The 19543-nt window shown below is 40.3% G+C and overlaps 1 protein-coding gene across 1 annotated transcript; it reads right to left on the bottom strand.

Moving 5' to 3' along the window:
- Nucleotides 1–7460: 7460 nt before the first annotated feature.
- On the bottom strand, nucleotides 7461–14078 carry GKN2 (gastrokine 2). The gene is made up of 6 exons (XM_036873994.1): nucleotides 14067–14078; nucleotides 12018–12071; nucleotides 11442–11579; nucleotides 9481–9591; nucleotides 8679–8835; nucleotides 7461–7544 (listed from the first exon to the last, which is right to left on the bottom strand). The coding sequence occupies exons 1-6, from the start codon at nucleotides 14076–14078 to the stop codon at nucleotides 7462–7464; spliced, it is 555 nt and encodes a 184-aa protein (XP_036729889.1). The 3' UTR covers nucleotide 7461.
- Between the last annotated feature and the right edge of the window lie 5465 nt (nucleotides 14079–19543).

Genomic DNA, 19543 nt, shown 5'->3' with positions numbered 1-19543 from the left:
GACAGAGGTCAAATTCCCTGCCTCCCAGTTCAGAGAACGATGCTCCAATGACATGGTTTCTTGTAGGGGGACTCTTGCTCCCTTCACTAGCCCCACCCCTTCCATCCTAGATGGAGGCACCCCGAACTGTCCTCATCACGCCTGCCTCTCCACAGCCTCGGGGAAGAGCCGACTGGCCCCGAGCCCCAGGGCTGCGCGTGTGGGTGGGCTGGCTCACCAGCCGAGGGTAGTGGCTGCCCGGTGCTCATTCTCTGGCTCCCTGCCCACTCCATGCTCTCAGCTTCCCCAGGGGTCAGGAGTGGGGCCCATTATCCTGCCAAGAATGTGCTGCTTCTCCTCTTCCTGCTGCTGCATGGGGTAGAGAGACCGTCCCCGCAGCTTAAGCTGTATCTGGGCAGTTATTCCTACGGAGCATCTTCATTGGCCTCGTCAGTTTTGGTGATGCTTTTCATCCAGGCAGTGTCCCCAGCCCTCCTCCTGGAGCTGACCCGCTGCTGATGGTGGACCCTCGTCCCTCCACAGCACTCGGCCCCTGGCCTGGCTCCAGGCACGTGGAGCTGGAGCACGAGCCTTTCAACGCTGCTCTGGGTTTCCTACAGCAACGGCCAACTTGAGCTGTTTCCTAAGACTGCCACAGACTGGGTGGGCCTTCTTTGTATTCAGTTGTGTTTTACATTTTAAAAATATATAAACGTTTTTAGTGAGGTATAACATACAGTAAAGCGCACAGATTTTAAGTACAATGAATTTTTACATATATACACCCATATAGCCATCACCTAGATGGAGATGTAGAACATTCCCTACACCCTAGAGGGTTCCTTCATGCTACTCTCAGACATAGCTTTCCCCAACCCTCACCCCAAGGGAGTAGAAAGGGATATTGATGGAATCTGAGGAGCTCTTAGCAAAAATCAAGTACACCCTGGCAGGACCCATAGAGTGAGGGCCAGCTTCAGACTTGTAAGGGGCTGGCGACTACCCCAGGATTCTCCCTATTATAGCAGTCAGTCAGGGCAAACGGGAGAATAGCGAGGCTCCCAAAGGTAATTAACAAAAGGACAGGATGCTTGCCCATTGACCAGGCACCATGTACCTGAGGCCATGCTCTGATGGGTGAGGCAAAGGTAACATTTCAGAGGAAGGTTGAGAGGTGGGCTGCATCATTAGAGGTAGTGAGGTGTGTCTCTTCACTAGGTCACATGCTACAGCATGAGCAGGAGGGACCCATGCCAGGGAACCCTTCGCTAGTGGTTAAAAGGAAACAGGCTTACCACTTTACAGTGGGGTAGACCCCTAGACCCCCAAACCCCAAGAAACCCTTGATTCAGTTCCTACGTGTGTCCTGAGCCCTTCACATCAGAGTTTCTGCAACCTCACACATGGTTCCTGAGGGAGCAACAGGACATGGTGTCTGGACTAATAAAAGGAATAGCAGGCCAAGCAGAGCTAGACAGTGGGCTCCAAGTACCACTTATTTCTCAGTCATTCTGTGAGTAGCACACAGCACTGCCTTTCTACAGCACAAGTGCAGCAATGTGGTGAGCCCAGAATTTCCAAAGGAGTTGTAGGGGTAAGAGGAGTAGAGGCAGTAGTGTTGGGGTGGACCCAGATCCTGGGATATGTGTGCCAGTTGGACTAACTCCACCTCTTTCAGGTGTATTTGTAAGGAATGCTTTTTAGCTGAAAATAAAGAAAATACAGTCACAGTGACTTAAGCAGATAGGGATTGATCTGTATCATGTGAGTCCAGGGAAAGAAAATCCCAGCTGGTGCTGCACTAGAATGATGTAATCAGGCATTCTAGCTCTTTCTTTCTTTCCTGAACTTTCCTCTCCAGGATTGCTACCTGGTGGTCCCCAAATGGCAGACGCATCTCCTGGCATCAGCATCATGTCCACATTGAGAGGAGGACAATAGGAAAGGACAAAGGGCAGAGTTGCATGCTACCTGAGTCTGTCCCTCTTCTTTCTGGAAGCCCCATTTAGCAGACTTCCGCTTAGATCTCACTGACCAGAAGTGAGGATTTATGACACCCATAGACCAATCATAGGCTAAGGAAACGGACATTACCTTCTTTTCTTAAGGGAAATAAGATTTAGCCCAGGCTTTCTTAACCTAAACGCTATTGGCGTTTGGGGTCAGAAAATTCTTTGCTGTGGTGATGGCCTGTGCATTGTAGAATGTTTAGCAGCATCCTTGACCTCTCTCTACCCACTACATTCCAGTAGCACCCCCTCCAGCTATGACAATGTCTCCAAACACTGTGAAATGTCTCCAGAGGAGAAAAGAAAAGACCATACTCCAATTGAAAAACCACTGATTTAGACCAAGCATTACTGAAGACTTGGAACTAAAGTAAGGAATATATTCCTAAAAATAAGGGTATTTTTAACAGCTACTTAAACAAACTGAGGTTCTGCTGGAAGGAATCAGGTGGATAGGGAATGGAAATTAAGTAGTCACTGGATTTTTTTGCTATAGAAAATTAGGAAATTCTGATCAACAATAGATGAGGAGGAGGAGTGGCCAAGATGGTGGAGTAGGAAGACCATGGGCTCACCTCCTCCCACAGACATCCCCCAAATTAAAACTATTTACAGAGCAACTATTGATGAGAATGACCTGAACACTAGTAGAAAAGATCTTCTACTAAAGATGTAAAGAAGGGACTACAACAAGATGGGTAGGAAGGACAGATGAGGTAGAGTCAAGACCCACACCCCAGGTAGGTGACCCACAAACAAGAGGATAATCACAATTGCAGAACAAGTGGTCCAAACCCCACATCGGGCTCCCCAGCCCAGAGGTCCTGCACTGGGAAGATGAGACCCCAGAATACCCAGCTTTGAAGGTCAATGGGGCTTGCATTTGGGAAAGCCTGAGGGCTGTAGGAAACAGACTCCTTTCTTAAAGGGTGCACACAAAATATCACACACTCCAAAACCCAGTAATTTGAAAGAAGCCTAGGTCAGATGCACTTGCTGACCTTGGAGAAATTCTTGGAGAGGCAGGAGGCAACTGGGACTCACCCTGTGGACATAGGTGCTGCCAATAGCCATTTCTGGGAGCTTGTTCTCCCACAGGGGCACTGGAGCTGGCAAACACCAGTTTCAAGTCCTCCTTCTAGCCTGTTAATGCTGGGATCAGGCCTCACTCACTAGCAGTCCAAGACTCCACAGTCCATGCAACCAGCCATGTGGAGACAGAGCCCCATCAACCAGAGGTCTAGCACAAGCCAAAGGCACCCCCACTAGCAGGCCAGCAATAGCCCTAGAGCCCCCAGGCAACCACTGTCAGTCATGCTAGGGCCCAAATTCATCCACCAATAGCTGTCAACCTCTGCACTAGGCAGGGCCTGGCATCCAACCAGTATGAGGGCAGGACCCACCTACCAGTGTGCCCACGGTAGTCAACCCCATCACAAGAGAGGGGCCCACACAGCCCATATAGAGGACACCTCTAGAGCATATAGCTCTGGTCACCAGAAGGGAATGCACTGCGGGCCCCATAGGATGTCTCCTACATATCACTTCACCAATATAGGGAAACATAACCAACCGACCTAATACATGGAAGTAAAAATAGAGAATCAGGCAAGATGAGGTGACAAAGGAATATGTTCCAAATGAAGAAATGAGATAAAACCCCAGCCAAAGAACTAAGCAAAGTGGAGATAAGCAATTCTACCTGATAAAGAGTATGAGGTAATGATCATAAAGATGCTCAATGAATAAACAACCTAACCTACCATCTAAAGGAATTAGAAGAAGAACAACAAACAAAACCCAAAGTCAGCAGAAGGAAGGAAATAATAATGATCAGAGAGGAAATAAAATAGAGACCAAAAAAAACCAATAGAAAACATCAATGAAAACAAGTGCCGGTTTTTAAAATAAGATTTAAAAAAAATGATAAACCTTTAGCCAGGCTCATCAATGAAAAAAGAGAGAGGACCCAGATAAACAAAATAAAAAATGAAAAAGGAGAAACAACAAGCAATATCAAAAAATCATAAGAGAATACTATGAACAATTATATACCAACAAATTGGACAACCTAGAAGAAATGGACAAATTTCTAGAAACATATCACCTTCCAAGACTGAATCAGGAAGAAATAGCCAATCTGAACAGACAAATCACCAGTAGTGAAATTGAATTTGTAATTTAAAAAACTCCCAGGAAACAAAAGTCCAGGGATGGACAGCTTCACAGGGGAATTCTACAAAACATAAAAAGAAGAACTAATACCTAGCCTTTTTAAACTATTACAAAAATTTGAAGAGGATGGAACATTCCTAAATTCATTCTACAAGGCTACCATTTGCATTTTGATGTATTTCCTCCCAGGGTCTACATATTTTTTAATTGAAATATAATTGACCTACAACACTGTTAGTTCCTGGTGCACAAAATAGTGGTTTGATATTTCTATACATTACAAAATGATCACCATGATAAGTCTAGCTACCATCTGTCACCATACAAAGATATTACATTATCATTGACTATATTCCCCATACTATACTCTTATTTTGTAACTGAGGTTTGTACCTCTTAATCTTCCTCAATTATTTCACTCATCCCCCTTACCCCTCTCCCCTCTGGCAACTACCTTTTTGTTCTCTGTATCTATGAGTCTGTTCTGTTTTGTTATGTTTGTTCATTTGTTCTGTTTTTTGATTCCACATATAAGTGAAATTATATATATTTGCCTTTCTCTGTATGAACTATTTCACTTAAGGTAATACTCTCTAGGTCCATCCATGTTGTTGCAAATAGCAAGATTCATTCTTTCTCTAAGGCTGAGTAATATCCCATTTGTGTGTCATTTACTGTGAGGAACAAAACTTCATAGGAAATAAGAACCCCATCTACAAGCCTCACCAAGATTTCTGCAAAAACACCTTTGGCACATTCATATTCTGGATCATGCCTGCTCTCTTGGGCCAGCTTTATTAGAGAGATAAGCTCCTCTAGCATCCTTGATGCTTTGTGGTGGTTAGAAAATTTGATATCCAAATCAAAAAATGTAGAGTGGATAAATGAATAAAGAACAAGATCCAACTAAGCTGTCTAAAAGAGACTCACTTTAGATTTAAGGACACACATAGGCTGAAAGTGAAGGTATGGAAAAAGATATTCAATGTAAATGAGAACCAAAAGAGAGCAGGAGTAGCTATACTTATGTCAGACAAAATAGACTTTAAGTCAAAAACTGTCACAAGAGACAAAAAAAGGTTGTGATATAATGACAAAAAGCTCAGTTTACCAAGAAGATGTAACAATTATAAATATATGTGCACTCAATGTCAGAGCACCTAAACAGAAAAAGCAAATATGGATTGATCTAAAGGGAGAAGTAGACAGCAATATAATAATACTAGGGGGCTGCAATACCCCACTTATAATAATGGGTAGATCATTCAGACAGAATATCAATAAGGAAACAGCAGGCTTGAACTACACTATAGACCAAATGAACCTAACAGACATATACAGAACATTCCATCCACCAGCTGCAGAGTACACATTCTCCTCAAGCGCACAGGGAACAAGATTCTATTCTATTCTATTCTCCAGGATAGATCATATGTTAGTCCACAAAACAAATCTTAACAAATTTAAGAAGATTGAAGTCATTCCAGGTATCTTTTCCAATCTTTTCCAACCAAATGGAATAAAACTAGAAAGCAATAACAAAAGGAAAATACAAAAACTCACAAGTGCATGGAAATTAAACCACACACTCTTAACCATTGGGTCAAAGAGAAGTCAAAAGAGAAATTAGAAAATACCTTGAGGCAAACAAAAATGAAAACAGAATTAGTATCTTCCCTCCCCAACCCTTAAGAAAGGGCTCCTTTCTGGAGAAGGTTTAATGGAGCCCCAGCTTCCTTTTAGCTTACATTTGGACTCACTCCTCTTAGGCATGTGCCTGGTCTATTCCACCTGCTTCTCCTAGTAGGTATTCAGCATGACACCAGAACTGAGCAGGGTCAACTGATTTAAGGAAAGCAGAGTTAGGAAAAAGCAGAACTCAAAGTTCTGCTTTGAGTTCTGCTTTTAAAATGGTAATAACATTATAAAAACGAATAAGGATAACACAGTTCTAAGCAGAAAATTCCAAAGGAAGTTGCCAATCACAACCCTTCCCCTACCCCACTCCCACCAGCCCCAGCCAGAGGAGTAAGAACGTGTACCCACATGATTCAATGAGGCTCCTTTCCAGAGATTTTTAAATTAAAGCTAATTTGAAATTAGAACTAAGAGTTCCTTTCCTTTCTGATGATGACACAAGGAAGATGGGGACCTTGGGGCTCAGAGTGATGTTGGTTTTACCACCATGGAGAAAGCCAGTGTCAGATCCTGAGGCAGACATGTAGAGAGAAAGAGAGTTTAGACTGGAAAAAGATAGTCTGGCCACCTTCAAGCATCTAGTTCTAACTACCCAACCAAGACCAGAATATCTCTATCCTTCTATGGTGAGAGGAGACAATAAATTGCAGCCACCCCCGCCAGAATTTAGCTCAGTTATTTTAACTTCCTTTACTATTGTAGTTTTGCCAGGATACCTAGCCCAGTACTAATGGTTATTAAGGAGTAGATGTATAGTGTTAGGAATAGGAGCAGTTGACGAAGACAGAAATTCTTGTTAAAGTAGTTCCTCTTTGCTCTGAACTTGCACTCACTGACTACTCCATATGATAACCAACCATACGATCTGGGAATTTGCCTACATTATGCAATTTATTTGAAATATTAAAAATTGTTTTCCTTCTATATATTGACTTGACATTCCCAGTTAGGGCCTCACTCCTGTAAAGATTTTCAATAACGTGCATCTTTCTCTGGGTGACGTGTGTTCCTCTCTCTCTCTCTCTCCTCACTCTGGGATGAAATATATCATGATAGTGTTGATTAAGTTTGAGTCTACTGCTTTGATGAGCTAAAAGGTATGTGAATGGCTCTCAGAGTTGGGTGCTTTGTCAGAGGGCACAGTTTTCTTCACCTGAGCAGTCAAGTTGTCTGATAAGGGTATAAATCCATCCCCCTCACTAGGTGAAGGTCAATGCCACCTGAGCCCCTGCTCTACCTAGGCTGCCCAGTGTGTTGGTTGGACAGATGTGCAGCTAGTCTAAGTGTCAAATGCAAAACTGAAGACTTGTACACAGCTGACCAGCCTGTGTGTGACTCACCTATATTACCTGGGAATCTTCACACCATGCACTTTACTTGAAATCCTGGCAATTTCTTTCCTTCTATATATTGACATAAACATTGTTTGGCTTCCCTTTGCTGCTTACAAGAAAAGAAAACACCCAGATATCTATAAATATAGTATTTATGTTTTACTACTGAATCTCACAATTAGTTGGGACGTTGACAAAGAATTTAATTTGGCCGTTGAGTGGAAACGTGTATTTCTCTGAAAAGTTGAAACCAGTGGGCTGATGCCTTAAATGTGAAGGTCTGAAGAGATAGAAATTCCCAAGATGCCCAGGAGCCCAGCCTTTGCACAGTCTCCAGCACGAGTATCATCTGAAAAGGGGAAAGATTTTTAAAGAAAGAGAATTAAGAAATTACTAGAATTCAGCAAACCAATGCCCTTTTGTAAATGTCTTGACTAGGGGGTGTACATGTAATTTCATGTTACCCAAGATTTTAGCTATACTTGTATTGCAAAGAATAATAATATATTAGCTTAATATACTGACAATTCCCGGAAGTGCTCTCTGGCTCAACTCGATTAATGCTATGACATTCTGCATTAATGGCATGCCTGCATGCCTTTACTTATAAGTACTAATGACCTTATGAAAAGTAAAAATATCTTAATTTTTTCTGGGCAATAGAAAGGTAATGCTATTCTTTGCAAGAATGCTAATTCTTTTCTTCTTTACCTTCCACTACTCTGGGGAATTTCTCTTGTTACCTCTGCCATCTGTGATGCAGCTTTTCTTTCACTCTGTCACTCTGCCATATTTAGCAATTTTGTGTAAAAATACCAGTAATGACTGCAGTGACATATGTTACCTGCATGAATCAAAGTTTTTATTCCCTGTCAGTCCACTTTGCCTGCTCTTTCTTGGACCAATTTTATCTTAGATCCTGAGACTATTTTTAAACCTTTTTGAGAAATAATTGACAAGTATATCTGTATATATTTAAAGTGTACAATGTGATAATTTGCTATACATATACATTGTAAAAGCTCAAGATAGCACATCCATCACCTTGTGTAGTTAACATATGTAACTCTTTTGTGTGTGTGTGTGTGTCTGTGTGTGTCTGTGTGGTAAGAATGCTTAATATCTACTCTCAGCAACTTTCAAGTATGCAGTACCATATTATTAACCAGAGTTACCATGCTGTACTTTAGAGAATCCAATAGTTTTTCCTTTGTCCCCAGGAATCTTTTTTATTCCATCCTCTGTCTTAAGTCACTAACTTCTCCATCAGACTATGTGTTCCTTGGAGGCAGAGTTTTTTCATTTCTGTGTCTCCCTAACATTTAGCACTATTTCCACACATGGTAGATATTTAATTCCCAAAGTAAACCAAACTGAGTCATGTTTCATGTTTATTTGTATTTCACACAGCACCTGGCAGAGTGGCTGACATATTGGAGCTGTCAGAAAATATCTGGTGAAGGAATGATTTATTGGTACTCACGTGTCTTTTCAGTCACTTCCCCTTTGTACAAGGGGATATGTTCGCAGAGCTGCCTGATGGGTGATCCAAACAGGAACCAATTCACATCTGTGATCAGAGACTGCAGTGGGTTATACTTGACCCAGATGTATTTGTCGGAGAACATGTTGTTCAAAGCCTAGATCAGTAGGACAGAGTGGAATAGGATGAAATAAATTGACATAATCTGGTGTACCTTATTCTAAATTGTGACTTTTTCTCTTTTGAATTATTAAACAGGAGATGGTCAGGAATCTCAAGATATCATCTCTTTTTGACCACTTGGTCTGTAGAGAAACCTCATTATTGCCAATGTTATTTTGCAGCTGGTGACAATGAAACTCACAGAGGGTGAATCCTGTGGCCAATGAAAAGACACAAAAGGAGAAATAAACCTCAGATTCCTAGCCTCACACAGTGTTTGTTTATTCTCACTATACTGTATTTCTTTGCACCATTGTGTCATTGGATATCATCACTCATTTATTCTGCCAATCACTATTTCTTAAAGCCTTGCTCTGAGAAAAGAATGTTCAGTCCTTTCTACAAAGACCCTGGAATTTATTGTAAGTTTTTGTATTGGGGGCTGTATGGTGGAACTCAAGCTAAGAGATTTATTCCTGCTCTAAAATCAATAAATGTGAAGATGCTTTAAAGTGGAGGGTACCATATCCACAATAAGGTATGATATTATTATCTTCTCCCTTACCCTCTTCATTTCTCTATGGGCACCAGTATTCCCTGGCTCAAGAACAGGGAATACTTAGGATTACCCCAGACTTACCTGCCTCTCAAAGATGTACCGTTTGAGTTGGTCCAGAGCAGGGATGGTCTTATGGTTCATCTTCAGGATGTAGCAGGCTCTTCGGGAGAGCACCCTGGAGGCGATGTAGCCCTGAAACAGCAAGAGAACAGTTACTGCCCCTCCCAGTTCCCTGGGTTCTGAGCTTGGTGAGGATGGGCCTTGTGGAAAGCCTTGAGCATGCATAGTGATATTTTCAAGCTGCAGTCAATTCTATCCATTCGACTTCTTTTACATAGTCGTTTTACTTTTTCACTTGTCATTTCTATCTCTGAATTTGTGTAAACCCATGATGTGTGCCCCACTGTTCATGTTTTGGGTCTACAGTTTGGGGTTTGAAAGCTTGAGAAGAAGCCGCTCTCTGTCTCTTTCTATTGGTTTTGTTCTGCTTTTTCCTCAAGCAGAAGAATACCGTATTTTTGGAGTAAATACGGTATTCTTTAGAACTGTGCTTTCCAATATGTTAGTTACCAGCCACATGTGGCCATTTAAATTTAAATTCTAATTAAATAAAATTTAAAATGTACTTCCTCCGTCACACATTTCAAGCACTCAGTAGCCACAAGTGGCTAGTAGCCTCCCTGTTGGAAAATGCAGATATAGAGCGTTTCTACCATTGCAGAAAGTTCTACCGGACAAGGATGCTTTAGAAGCTCTCCTCAACATACCCACACCCCCCTCACCCACCACACATACATTTTCAATGATTCTCCCCTCCCCTCCTTTACCATCTTCTGTCTATCTTTTCTCCACCTCAGACCCAAGCCGGCTGGATAAGGATGGGTTGGAGGAAGTTGGGATTGGAAGAACAATGGAGGGTGAGGTCCTTGGAGCCAAAAGGAACCTTCTGGAATCTTCATACAGAGTGGAATTTTCTGTACATAGTTCCAAATAATTATACAGCCTATAAGAGTGCAAATATTATAAATCTTTCTAGTTCCTATTTTTCAGTTCTCACAAATTGCCAGTCCCTAAAATCCAAAAATTGACTGAGGCCGAACCTGATGAGAGTGGAAGATGTTTTAACCAAATTCTCACCTATTCTCATGCTATTTTTTTTTAAAGATACTTCTGTGATTTCCCTGACATCTGCTTAAAAAGAATTTCAGCACAACTTCCTTGTAAACCATATCTTTCAAAGACTCTATGCTTTCAAATGTGTCATGGAACTCCCAATACCAGTGGGGCAGAGGCAGTGAGGAGGTTTCTATAAGAAAAGGAGAAGAAAGTCATGTTCAAATGTCCAGTGAAATGGACTACAGGCTACTTATATCCACAGTGCATAGCTCTCTCCATAGGTGAAAGCAGGCTCAACACCCAGGTGGAAAAAATGGAAAACAAACAAATGAATAAATGAATCAAGGACAGAATAAGTTTCCTGAGATTCAATGTTAATACCAGTAACTGAAACTTGGAAATAGTTTAATGTTTTTAGTTAACATATTTTCATTCTTCCAGAAGCAGTATGATTTACTGCATATACATAGTCAAATGTGTACAGTTGTTCTGGATTTCTGCTACTTTGTGACTGCTTACTTCATTATTGTTCTTTGTCTGCATAATTTTTTGTATTAGAAGCCCTACTTCATTCATTCAGGCATTTGACAAATATTTTTGAGAGCCTGTGTGCCATGCCTGCCCTTGGATTTTTGTCACTCTTGCAGGCACTTTCTGAGCCTGTAGTTAGCCAATATGATTGTGCTTTCCACCTGAAAAGGTCAAGCAAATTTGTATGCTTCCTGTCTCATCACATTTTTTAATTAGAAACGGTTTTGTTTGGTTGGTTTTTAATCAATTGCTTGATAATTTAAAGGGAAAAGCAGAAGTAAGGAAATTGTGAAAGAATTACAAGGATAGATGCTGGAATTCAAATGGACAATAAGTGGTTGCCCCTCCACCCTTGAGAAGTCCATTCTAGAAGAATATAAAATATTGCTGCTTACATGTTTATAGTCAAAAATCGTGGTAGAGGAGCAAGATCCTGCATGGATGTTAATCATGGCGGTATTTTTTTCATTGTCAATTGTCATTGTCTCCTGAATAGGGCCAACATTGTCAGTTGGGCTGATGATGTTATAAACCTAGATTGACAAAAGACATAATGGTTTTTCCATAAACTATGTGCATTTGAAAGGCAACCCTCCCTGCAAAGTAAAGCCTTCTATTGCTTCAAACAAGAGACTGAACCTTGAAACATCTCCACTGGCATCCCAGACCAAAAGCCCATGCTAAAATTAGAATGCAAAGGTCTTCCTCATAGTTCACTGTATTATACATGGGCAAAGCAATGGCATTACATGAAAAATGAAATTAACCACATTTTAAAGCAATGGGGGACTTTTTTACGGTATTGTGATTGGAAAGAAATAATCAACCTCATTGTTTCTGTTATTGGTTATTTCTGGAATTTCATCTCACATAGGACATGTGGACTCTCTACTGTCCTTCAGATTATCTCATATCTTCTTTTTCCTCTCCCAATACCTCTAAGATATAAAGTCTATAGTGAACCAACTCACCTCATATCCATGAGATTGTGTCCCAAAGATAGCCAGTGTCACCAGAAATACCACCTGAAAAACCAACCAGTCACATCTATTCACAATAGGGCTGTCACTTAGGGTGGGAGCATGAGGTGACATTGGACAAGATAAGCACAAATATCACAGAAAACATATACTTAAGACACTGGTGGGAGGTCATGGATGGTCAACAGTCCACTTCCAAAATGTGAAACACACATTCATTCATTTGACAGGCATTTGTTGGGTTCATGCTATTTTTCAGACACAGGTTCTACCTTTGTTACCAAATTCCCAACCCTTCCTAACAACACAACCTTCTAGAAAGCATAGTTCTTATGCCAGAAAAAAAAACAAACAAACAAACAAACTTGGGGGAGGTGAGCAGTGAGGAAGGACTCATTTTACTAAGGGGAGGACCCTAGTGGTATTCACACTGGCTTTAGTATACAGGAGTCAAGTTTTGTTTTTTGGTTAAAAAAATTACTTAATTCCTTGAGATTGAGAGAGTAAGACAGATTTAAGTGGATTCATGGGTGATAGAGACACAATAGATTCCTAAAGGGAAACTATGAAAATCTGGTGCTTGGAGGCATGATTAACTTTTGAGACTGACATCAAGGAAAACCTCCACATTCTTCTTAGTGATACCATAAGACAAGTGTTAGGCCAGCAGACCGTGAGACTGACATGGAGGCACTGCTGACATTTTGCTGCAGTTATATGAGAGACTCATCCAACATGCTGATCCCGGTTTTGTGTTCTCTCTTCTGGACATCACAGTGCACTGCACTGTCATTGAAATTGCTGATGAAGGGGAAGGCAGATGTTTTTAGGACCTGTCAGTGGAATTTTCCTACTTCCTTTTGCATCTCACCAATAACATTTTTCTCCTGGCGACTGTGGGTAGAATGTCTAACATGGACCTATATGCAGCTGTCCAACCTGTCTACTTGCATAGGGACAACCTGGACTCCTGGACAACCTGGACAACCTCTGACACTCCTATGTATTCTGTTTAATGGATCTAATACAGAGGTCTGAATAGGTGGGTGAAGGGCCAGCCACCTTAGTGGTATGATTAGAGAGAGCTCAGGAAGTGTCCCCTGCCCCCAAGTAACCACTCACCCAACACCATGATTAATATACCACTGTTCCGGGTTTGTGTTTTAGGGTTAGGTATCCTCTTAGAAAATCAAGATACCTTGGGAGAGGCAACTCTTTAAGCTGACAGTCTTTAACACCTTATGGGGAGGTATTATTTTGCTTTCTCCTTCAATAGCTCAATGACAATAAGGGATAGAGACTGGGGGAAGGAGTTCCATTCTGGATCAGAGCATAGTCAACTAACCATCCATGGAGCACTGCCAGGTGGAGCTATGGGAGAATGGGATCAGGCCTGGGATCAGCTGGAGTGGTCATGGCAGGATTACTTTGCCATGATTGCTCCGGTAAGTGGGGCCTAAGATGGGGAAATTTCAAGGCTAAATCCCACATTTACTGGCCTGGGGAAATCACATTCCTCTGTGTCTCAGTCTCCTCACCTGTGGAATGGGGCAATACTACTCAGCTCATAGAATTGTTTAAATGAATGGATGAAATGATTCATGCAAATGTTTAGCATAGGGCCTAGTATGCACTTGGGAAATGACAGCTGCCATTGTTATTATTATGGATATTATTATTTTTAAATCACTACTTCTCCTTTAGATAGTAAATACAGTTGTCCTAAAATGCCTACATTCCCTCTAAAGTTCATAATAAGGAATTATTACTAAAATATTACAAATTAAACTTCCCTAGATATTTCCAATTTTTTTCTTTGTAATTTTTTAGTAAACATCTCAAGAAACAACAATGGACAGATAAATATGGACAAATTAATATTCAACATTATTCCTGCCAAAGACAGCATTAATTCAATCACAGAAGTTTAGAAGCATGCAGTGTTTGTCTAAGACCACTGAAAGCCAAGGCATATTGGATATGAACACTCTCTGCAAGCAGCCACCAAAAGGGTATAAAGAAATGTAAACAAATACTCACAAGGATTTTCATTTTGCCTGAAAGGCAGAAGCTGCTGGAGCAAGTGAGGCTGCCCATGCAACTTCTACCCTTTATATTGGCTTTAAGGTGTGGAAATCTCTTTCCAGAACCATCACTTTGGAAAAAGCCATGTCCATATCATTGACACACCCCAGCAAACTCCTTTATCGGGATTGAGACCCAACCACATAACCTGATATCAGCAAAGTTCATTATTCACTAGTAAAAATTTGCCACTTGGTTACTCTGTAAATATTCCCTCTTATCTGCTCTATGTTGTATTTGAGATTTCAATGTCCACCCTTTAAAAATATTACAAGACGCTTGTTCTACACAAACATCTTGTCGTCATTTATATCTAATATTCCTAAATCTCTCCTGAAGGTAAAGTCCACCCTTAAGACCTAAGCTGGGCCCTCACTCAATGCCTTTTCATCCCTGCCTTGTTTGTTGAATTCTTCCACCCAAGGGATGGATATGGGACTAGAGACAAGAACAGTGTTTGGGGCCCTGATTTGAGGCTTTATGACTTTATTTCTCCTCCCATTTACAGTTGGTGCCAATTTCCAGAGATCCATGAGGAGCAAGGCTCAGAGATCTCTCTGCCCAATTACCATCATTAACCGAATTTATCATTAAACCTTGCCCAAAACTCCATCAAAACTATGACATATAATTCTCATTACCTTGAGATGCACTGAGAAATCCTCAGATTAAAAAATAGAGAGAATACAGTTTAATTCAAGTAATTTTTATAATGCCACATCAGAAATGGCTAGCTAGCATTAAGGTGGAATCATGAACTCAGAGGTGGGGAAATACAAAAAACAAATAGTACCTGTAAATGGCAGAATTGTTCAATATTGAAAATTACTACAGTAAGCAAAGCAATAGCATAAATGATGCTCTTGTTCTACAGCTGGAATGACGTCCAGCAGCTTTTTAAAAATAGGGCTTTTAGAAACTTATGGTGACCAAAGGGGAAATGTGGCGGGGAGGGATAAATTAGGAATTTGGGATTAACATATACACAACTACTGTGTATAATATAGATAAACAGCAAGGACCTACTGTATAGCTCAGGGAACGCTGCTCAATATTCTGTAATAACCTATACGGGAAAAGAATCCGAGAAAGAATGGACATATGTATATGTATAACTGAATCACTTTGCTGTATACCTGAAACTAACACCACATTGTAAATCAAGTATAGTCTAATATAAAATAAAAATTAAATTAAAAAAACAAACAAAAGGCAAGTTGGAAAATATTTATATGAATCCAATTTTCATGGCAAAAAAATTTGCTCTGTGGATAAGCATAAATCTAAAGGGAAATATGTATTGCTTGGGCGAATGTAAAATTGATAAAAGAAAGCAATTTGCAATATTTATAAGCTCTAAAAATGACCATTACCTCAGGAAATAGTTCTACCATTAGAATGAATCATAAAAGATTAATCAGAAGTGCAGTAAGTGACTTAGTGTATATGGCATTTATTTTTAAAGATGTATGTCAATTAACTGGAAACAACTTCCCAGTGATATGCTTATGTTTACATTATGGCACATAAACATATTACTATGTTCCATTATGTATGTGATGCTTTAAAGCTCATTGTATGACATAGGAAATGCTTAAAATATGGTATGTTAAACAGTAGTACAAAGAACCTGTAACAGAACATAGAAAGAGTAGCACATAACACATGTTAACCTATAACACCAATGCTGTAAAAAATATTGAATATGTATTTATGTCTCTGTGTTTAATATATATGTGTATATATGTTTGGTTCAGGGTTTTTAATATAAAAGTAGTCAATGGGGGCTTCCCTGGTGGCACAGTGGTTAAGAATCTGCCTGCCAATGCAGAGGACATGGGTTCGAGCTCTGGTCCGGGAAGATCCCCCATTCCGCGGAGCAACTAAGCCCGCATGCCACAACTACTGAAGCCCATGTGCCTAGAGCCCTTGCTCCACAACAAAGAGAAGCCACCTCAATGAGAAGCCCATGCACCGCAACGAAGAGTAGCCCCCACTCACCGCAATTGAAGAAACCCCGGGCACAGCAATGAAGACCCAACACAGCCAAAAATTAATTAATTAATTAATTAATTAATCAATTTTTAAAAATAGGGCTTTTAAAAAGCAGACATTTGGGCAATTTTGGGGTTACCTGCTTCACTGGAATTCCCCTACCTTGGCTATTCAGCTGGGGTGATTGTAAAACGTGCTGTCTTATTAAATCTTTCTAAGATAGCAACAGCAAGAAGGATTACAGTTTTGTAGTACATCTGCAAATTTTCTCCCATATCTGGCTCCAAAGTCCCCCCAGAATCACACTTATAGATATTAGGACAGACAGAGGTGTTATACTCTACTTTGTCTCCTGTCCCCAGGAGTTCTGAGTCTATAAATCTAATAATGACAATAGTTAGCCTTTATGGAGCACTTAATATGTTCTAGCACTGTCTAAGCACTTTGCATATATTAATTCATTTGATCTTCATAACAATCCTATGTGTTACTTTCTAACCATGTTTCATTTTACAGGTAGGAAAACTAAGGTCCAGAGAAACTAAGTAACTTTTCAATGGTACACAACTTTTAAGGGCAGGAGTCGGGATTTGACTGCAATCTGACATCAGAGTCCACACTGGGAACTACAAGTACCATCTGTCCTCTCTTATTAGTTGCTAAGTGTAACTTCTTGCCTTGCTGAGATGGAGGCATTAGCAAGGAGCCTTCTGGTCCCAGAAAGCTTCTTGACCAAAAGATAGACATGAAAATAGTCCTACCCACAACTCAAGGGTGAAACTTTTAAACTAGATGAATAAAACACTGTGCTTGTAAAAGTTGTTATAAATGAAATTCAAGAGTAAGCTGCCCAGCTCCCCACTGAGGGTGTGAAATCGCTGACATGGAATGGCCTCCTGCTGGCCTTACCCACACTTTGGACACTCTGATTCAGTGAGTCTGAGAAGGGGGCACAGCCATGTGGACTTTTAAACTTTCATGGGTGATTCTAATTGAAAGAGCTGTTTCAAGTCCTGTCCAAACCCCTCTTGAGGAAACTAAGACTCAAACACGTTAAGAAACTTGGCCAAGGTCATTTTAGATACAGTTAGTGGCAAAGATAAGACTTTTTTCTTGCTATTCTATTGTTCATACTAAATAGTAAATCCACTCCCAAATACTGATTTTGTTAGTTGCCTTTCTTTACGTAAGTTTGAACCCATTTTAACTATTACCATTTTTTTAAATTTATTTATTATTTATTTTTGGCTGTGTTGGGTCTTTGTTTCTGTGCGAGGGCTTTCTCTAGTTGTGGCAAGCGGGGGCCACTCTTCATCGCGATGCACGGGCCTCTCACTATCGCGGCCTCTCTTGCTGCGGAGCACAGGCTCCAGACGCGCAGGCTCAGTAGTTGTGGCTCAAGGGCCCAGTTGCTCCGCGGCATGTGGGATCTTCCCAGACCAGGGCTCGAACCCGTGTCCCCTGCATTGGCAGGCAGATTCTCAACCACTGAGCCACCAGGGAAGCCCTAACTATTACCTTTTTATTATGAGACCTACATCCCCTATTTTTGCAATCTTTCTTTCTCTTTCTTTCTTCTCTCTCTCTCTCTCTCTCACACACACACACGCGTGCACACATGTGCACACAATTTACTTCTGCAACTCGTTTTTTAATTCGTCAGGCATTTCCATTTAGATATACTATAATATATGAGACTCAATACATCTAAAATAAAAGTTGTTATATTCTTTCCCCCAAGACAGTCTTTTTTTCTGGACATTGTTATTTCTGCTAACAATTTCCTCCAGGAGTTTAGGCTCACCTTGAAGTCATCCTTCCTTCTTCTGCCATTTTCCTTTGTAATGCTTCACCCATTTGTGTCTTTCTTTCCAATCCATGAGCTCAAACTCCATTTCTCGTCCTCACCACCACACACTGTCCCTGTCACAATGACTTTAATTAGTCAGAATGGTTACACTAGCTGCTGTAATAAGCAACAGCTAAATCTCAGTGATTTGACAACATAAACTTTTATTTCTCATTCTCATAAAGTCCAATACAGATAACTTCATGGTGGGTGGCTCTCCTCCAAGTGATGACTTTTGTGGCTTCCATCTTCTTCTTTATGTAGCTTCTCCATTTTCAATATGTAGTTTCGTGGTTATCCTGGCATCAACAAGCTGGCAGTTGAGAGTTTAGACCAAAAGCATGAAGAAAAAACATCTGCTCTTAGCTTCTTCAGAATGAAAATGACCACATCCATGCATTATCCATTGGTGAGAACCAATCATATGACCCTATCTAGATGTGAGGGAAATGAAACTTAGCTCTGTGCCAAAAAGAGGAAGCCAGGCTTTGGGCATAAAAAAGACCAAAATTATCTTCGTGTTTCCAGGCTTTTCATTGCTCCATCCTCAAAACCAATTAATTCAAGACCTAAAAGCACCATTTTGCCTAAATTGCTCTTGTGTTCAAAGAATTTTTAAAATTCTCCATCAACTGTAGGATGAAATTGAAGACTCTTAGCTTGGCATTTAACTCACTATTATAGTCTTCTCCCAAACTAACTTCCCCAAGTGGTATGAGTGGGAACTATTCTAAGTGAAGGAGAAAAGATGTGTTTATAGAAGTAGAGAGATGTTCACGTACTCAATTGCCACAAAAGACACTCAAACCATTCAACTATACTTTCCTGTCCTTTCCCTCCATATCTTAGATTCCCTGCCTTTCACCATGTTACTTTCCTTTCATATTACCTTTATCCATTTTGTCTTTCTTCCTTTCTCCTTCTTTCATTTAGTTCTCTTCTTCCTTCTACTCTTAATGACAGCATACCTTGTGAAAATCACCATAAACGTATTCTGAAATGGATAGAAGAGTAAACCAGACCCAATGAGTAGCTGTTCTCAGTTTGCTATTATAAACATAAATAACTATTAAAATATAGTAGATGTTATACACAATACTATATATAAAATAGATAACCAATAAGGACTTACTGTATAGTACAGGGAACTATACTGAATATTTTGTAATAACCTATATGGGAAAAGAATCTGAAAAAGAATATATATATGTGTGTGTATATTATATATACACATATGAAACACTTTGTTGTACACCTAAAACTAACACAACATTGTAAATCAACTATACTTCAATTAAAAATAATAAAAAATATAGTAGATGTTAAGTATCAGAAGGAGGCACAAGTAATTTGCAGTGACATGGATGGACCTAGAGATTGTCATACTGAGTGAAGTAAGTCAGACAGAAAAAGACAAATATCATATGATATCACTTATATGTGGAATCTAAAAAAAGGGTACAAATGAACCTATTTACAAAACAGAAATTGAGTCACAGATGTAGAAAACAAACTTATGGTTACTAAGGGGTGAAGGAGGGGAGGGATAAATTGGGAGATTGGGATTGACATATAAACACTACTACAT

Source organism: Balaenoptera musculus, chromosome 13 (assembly GCF_009873245.2).
Source record: "Balaenoptera musculus isolate JJ_BM4_2016_0621 chromosome 13, mBalMus1.pri.v3, whole genome shotgun sequence".
NCBI lineage: Eukaryota > Metazoa > Chordata > Mammalia > Artiodactyla > Balaenopteridae > Balaenoptera > Balaenoptera musculus.
Note: the sequence above shows the minus strand (reverse complement) of the source record. Positions and strands in the feature narration are given on the sequence as shown.

Excerpts from the sequence above, each read along its gene's own strand:
- GKN2 (XM_036873994.1), bottom strand. Across the intron at positions 11,580-12,017 it reads CACAATCTCATGGATATGAG|GTTTATAACATCATCAGCCC; the intron begins GTGAGTTGGTTC and ends TTGTCAATCTAG. Across the intron at positions 7,545-8,678 it reads GGAAGTGACTGAAAAGACAC|ATGATACTCGTGCTGGAGAC; the intron begins GTGAGTACCAAT and ends TCCCCTTTTCAG.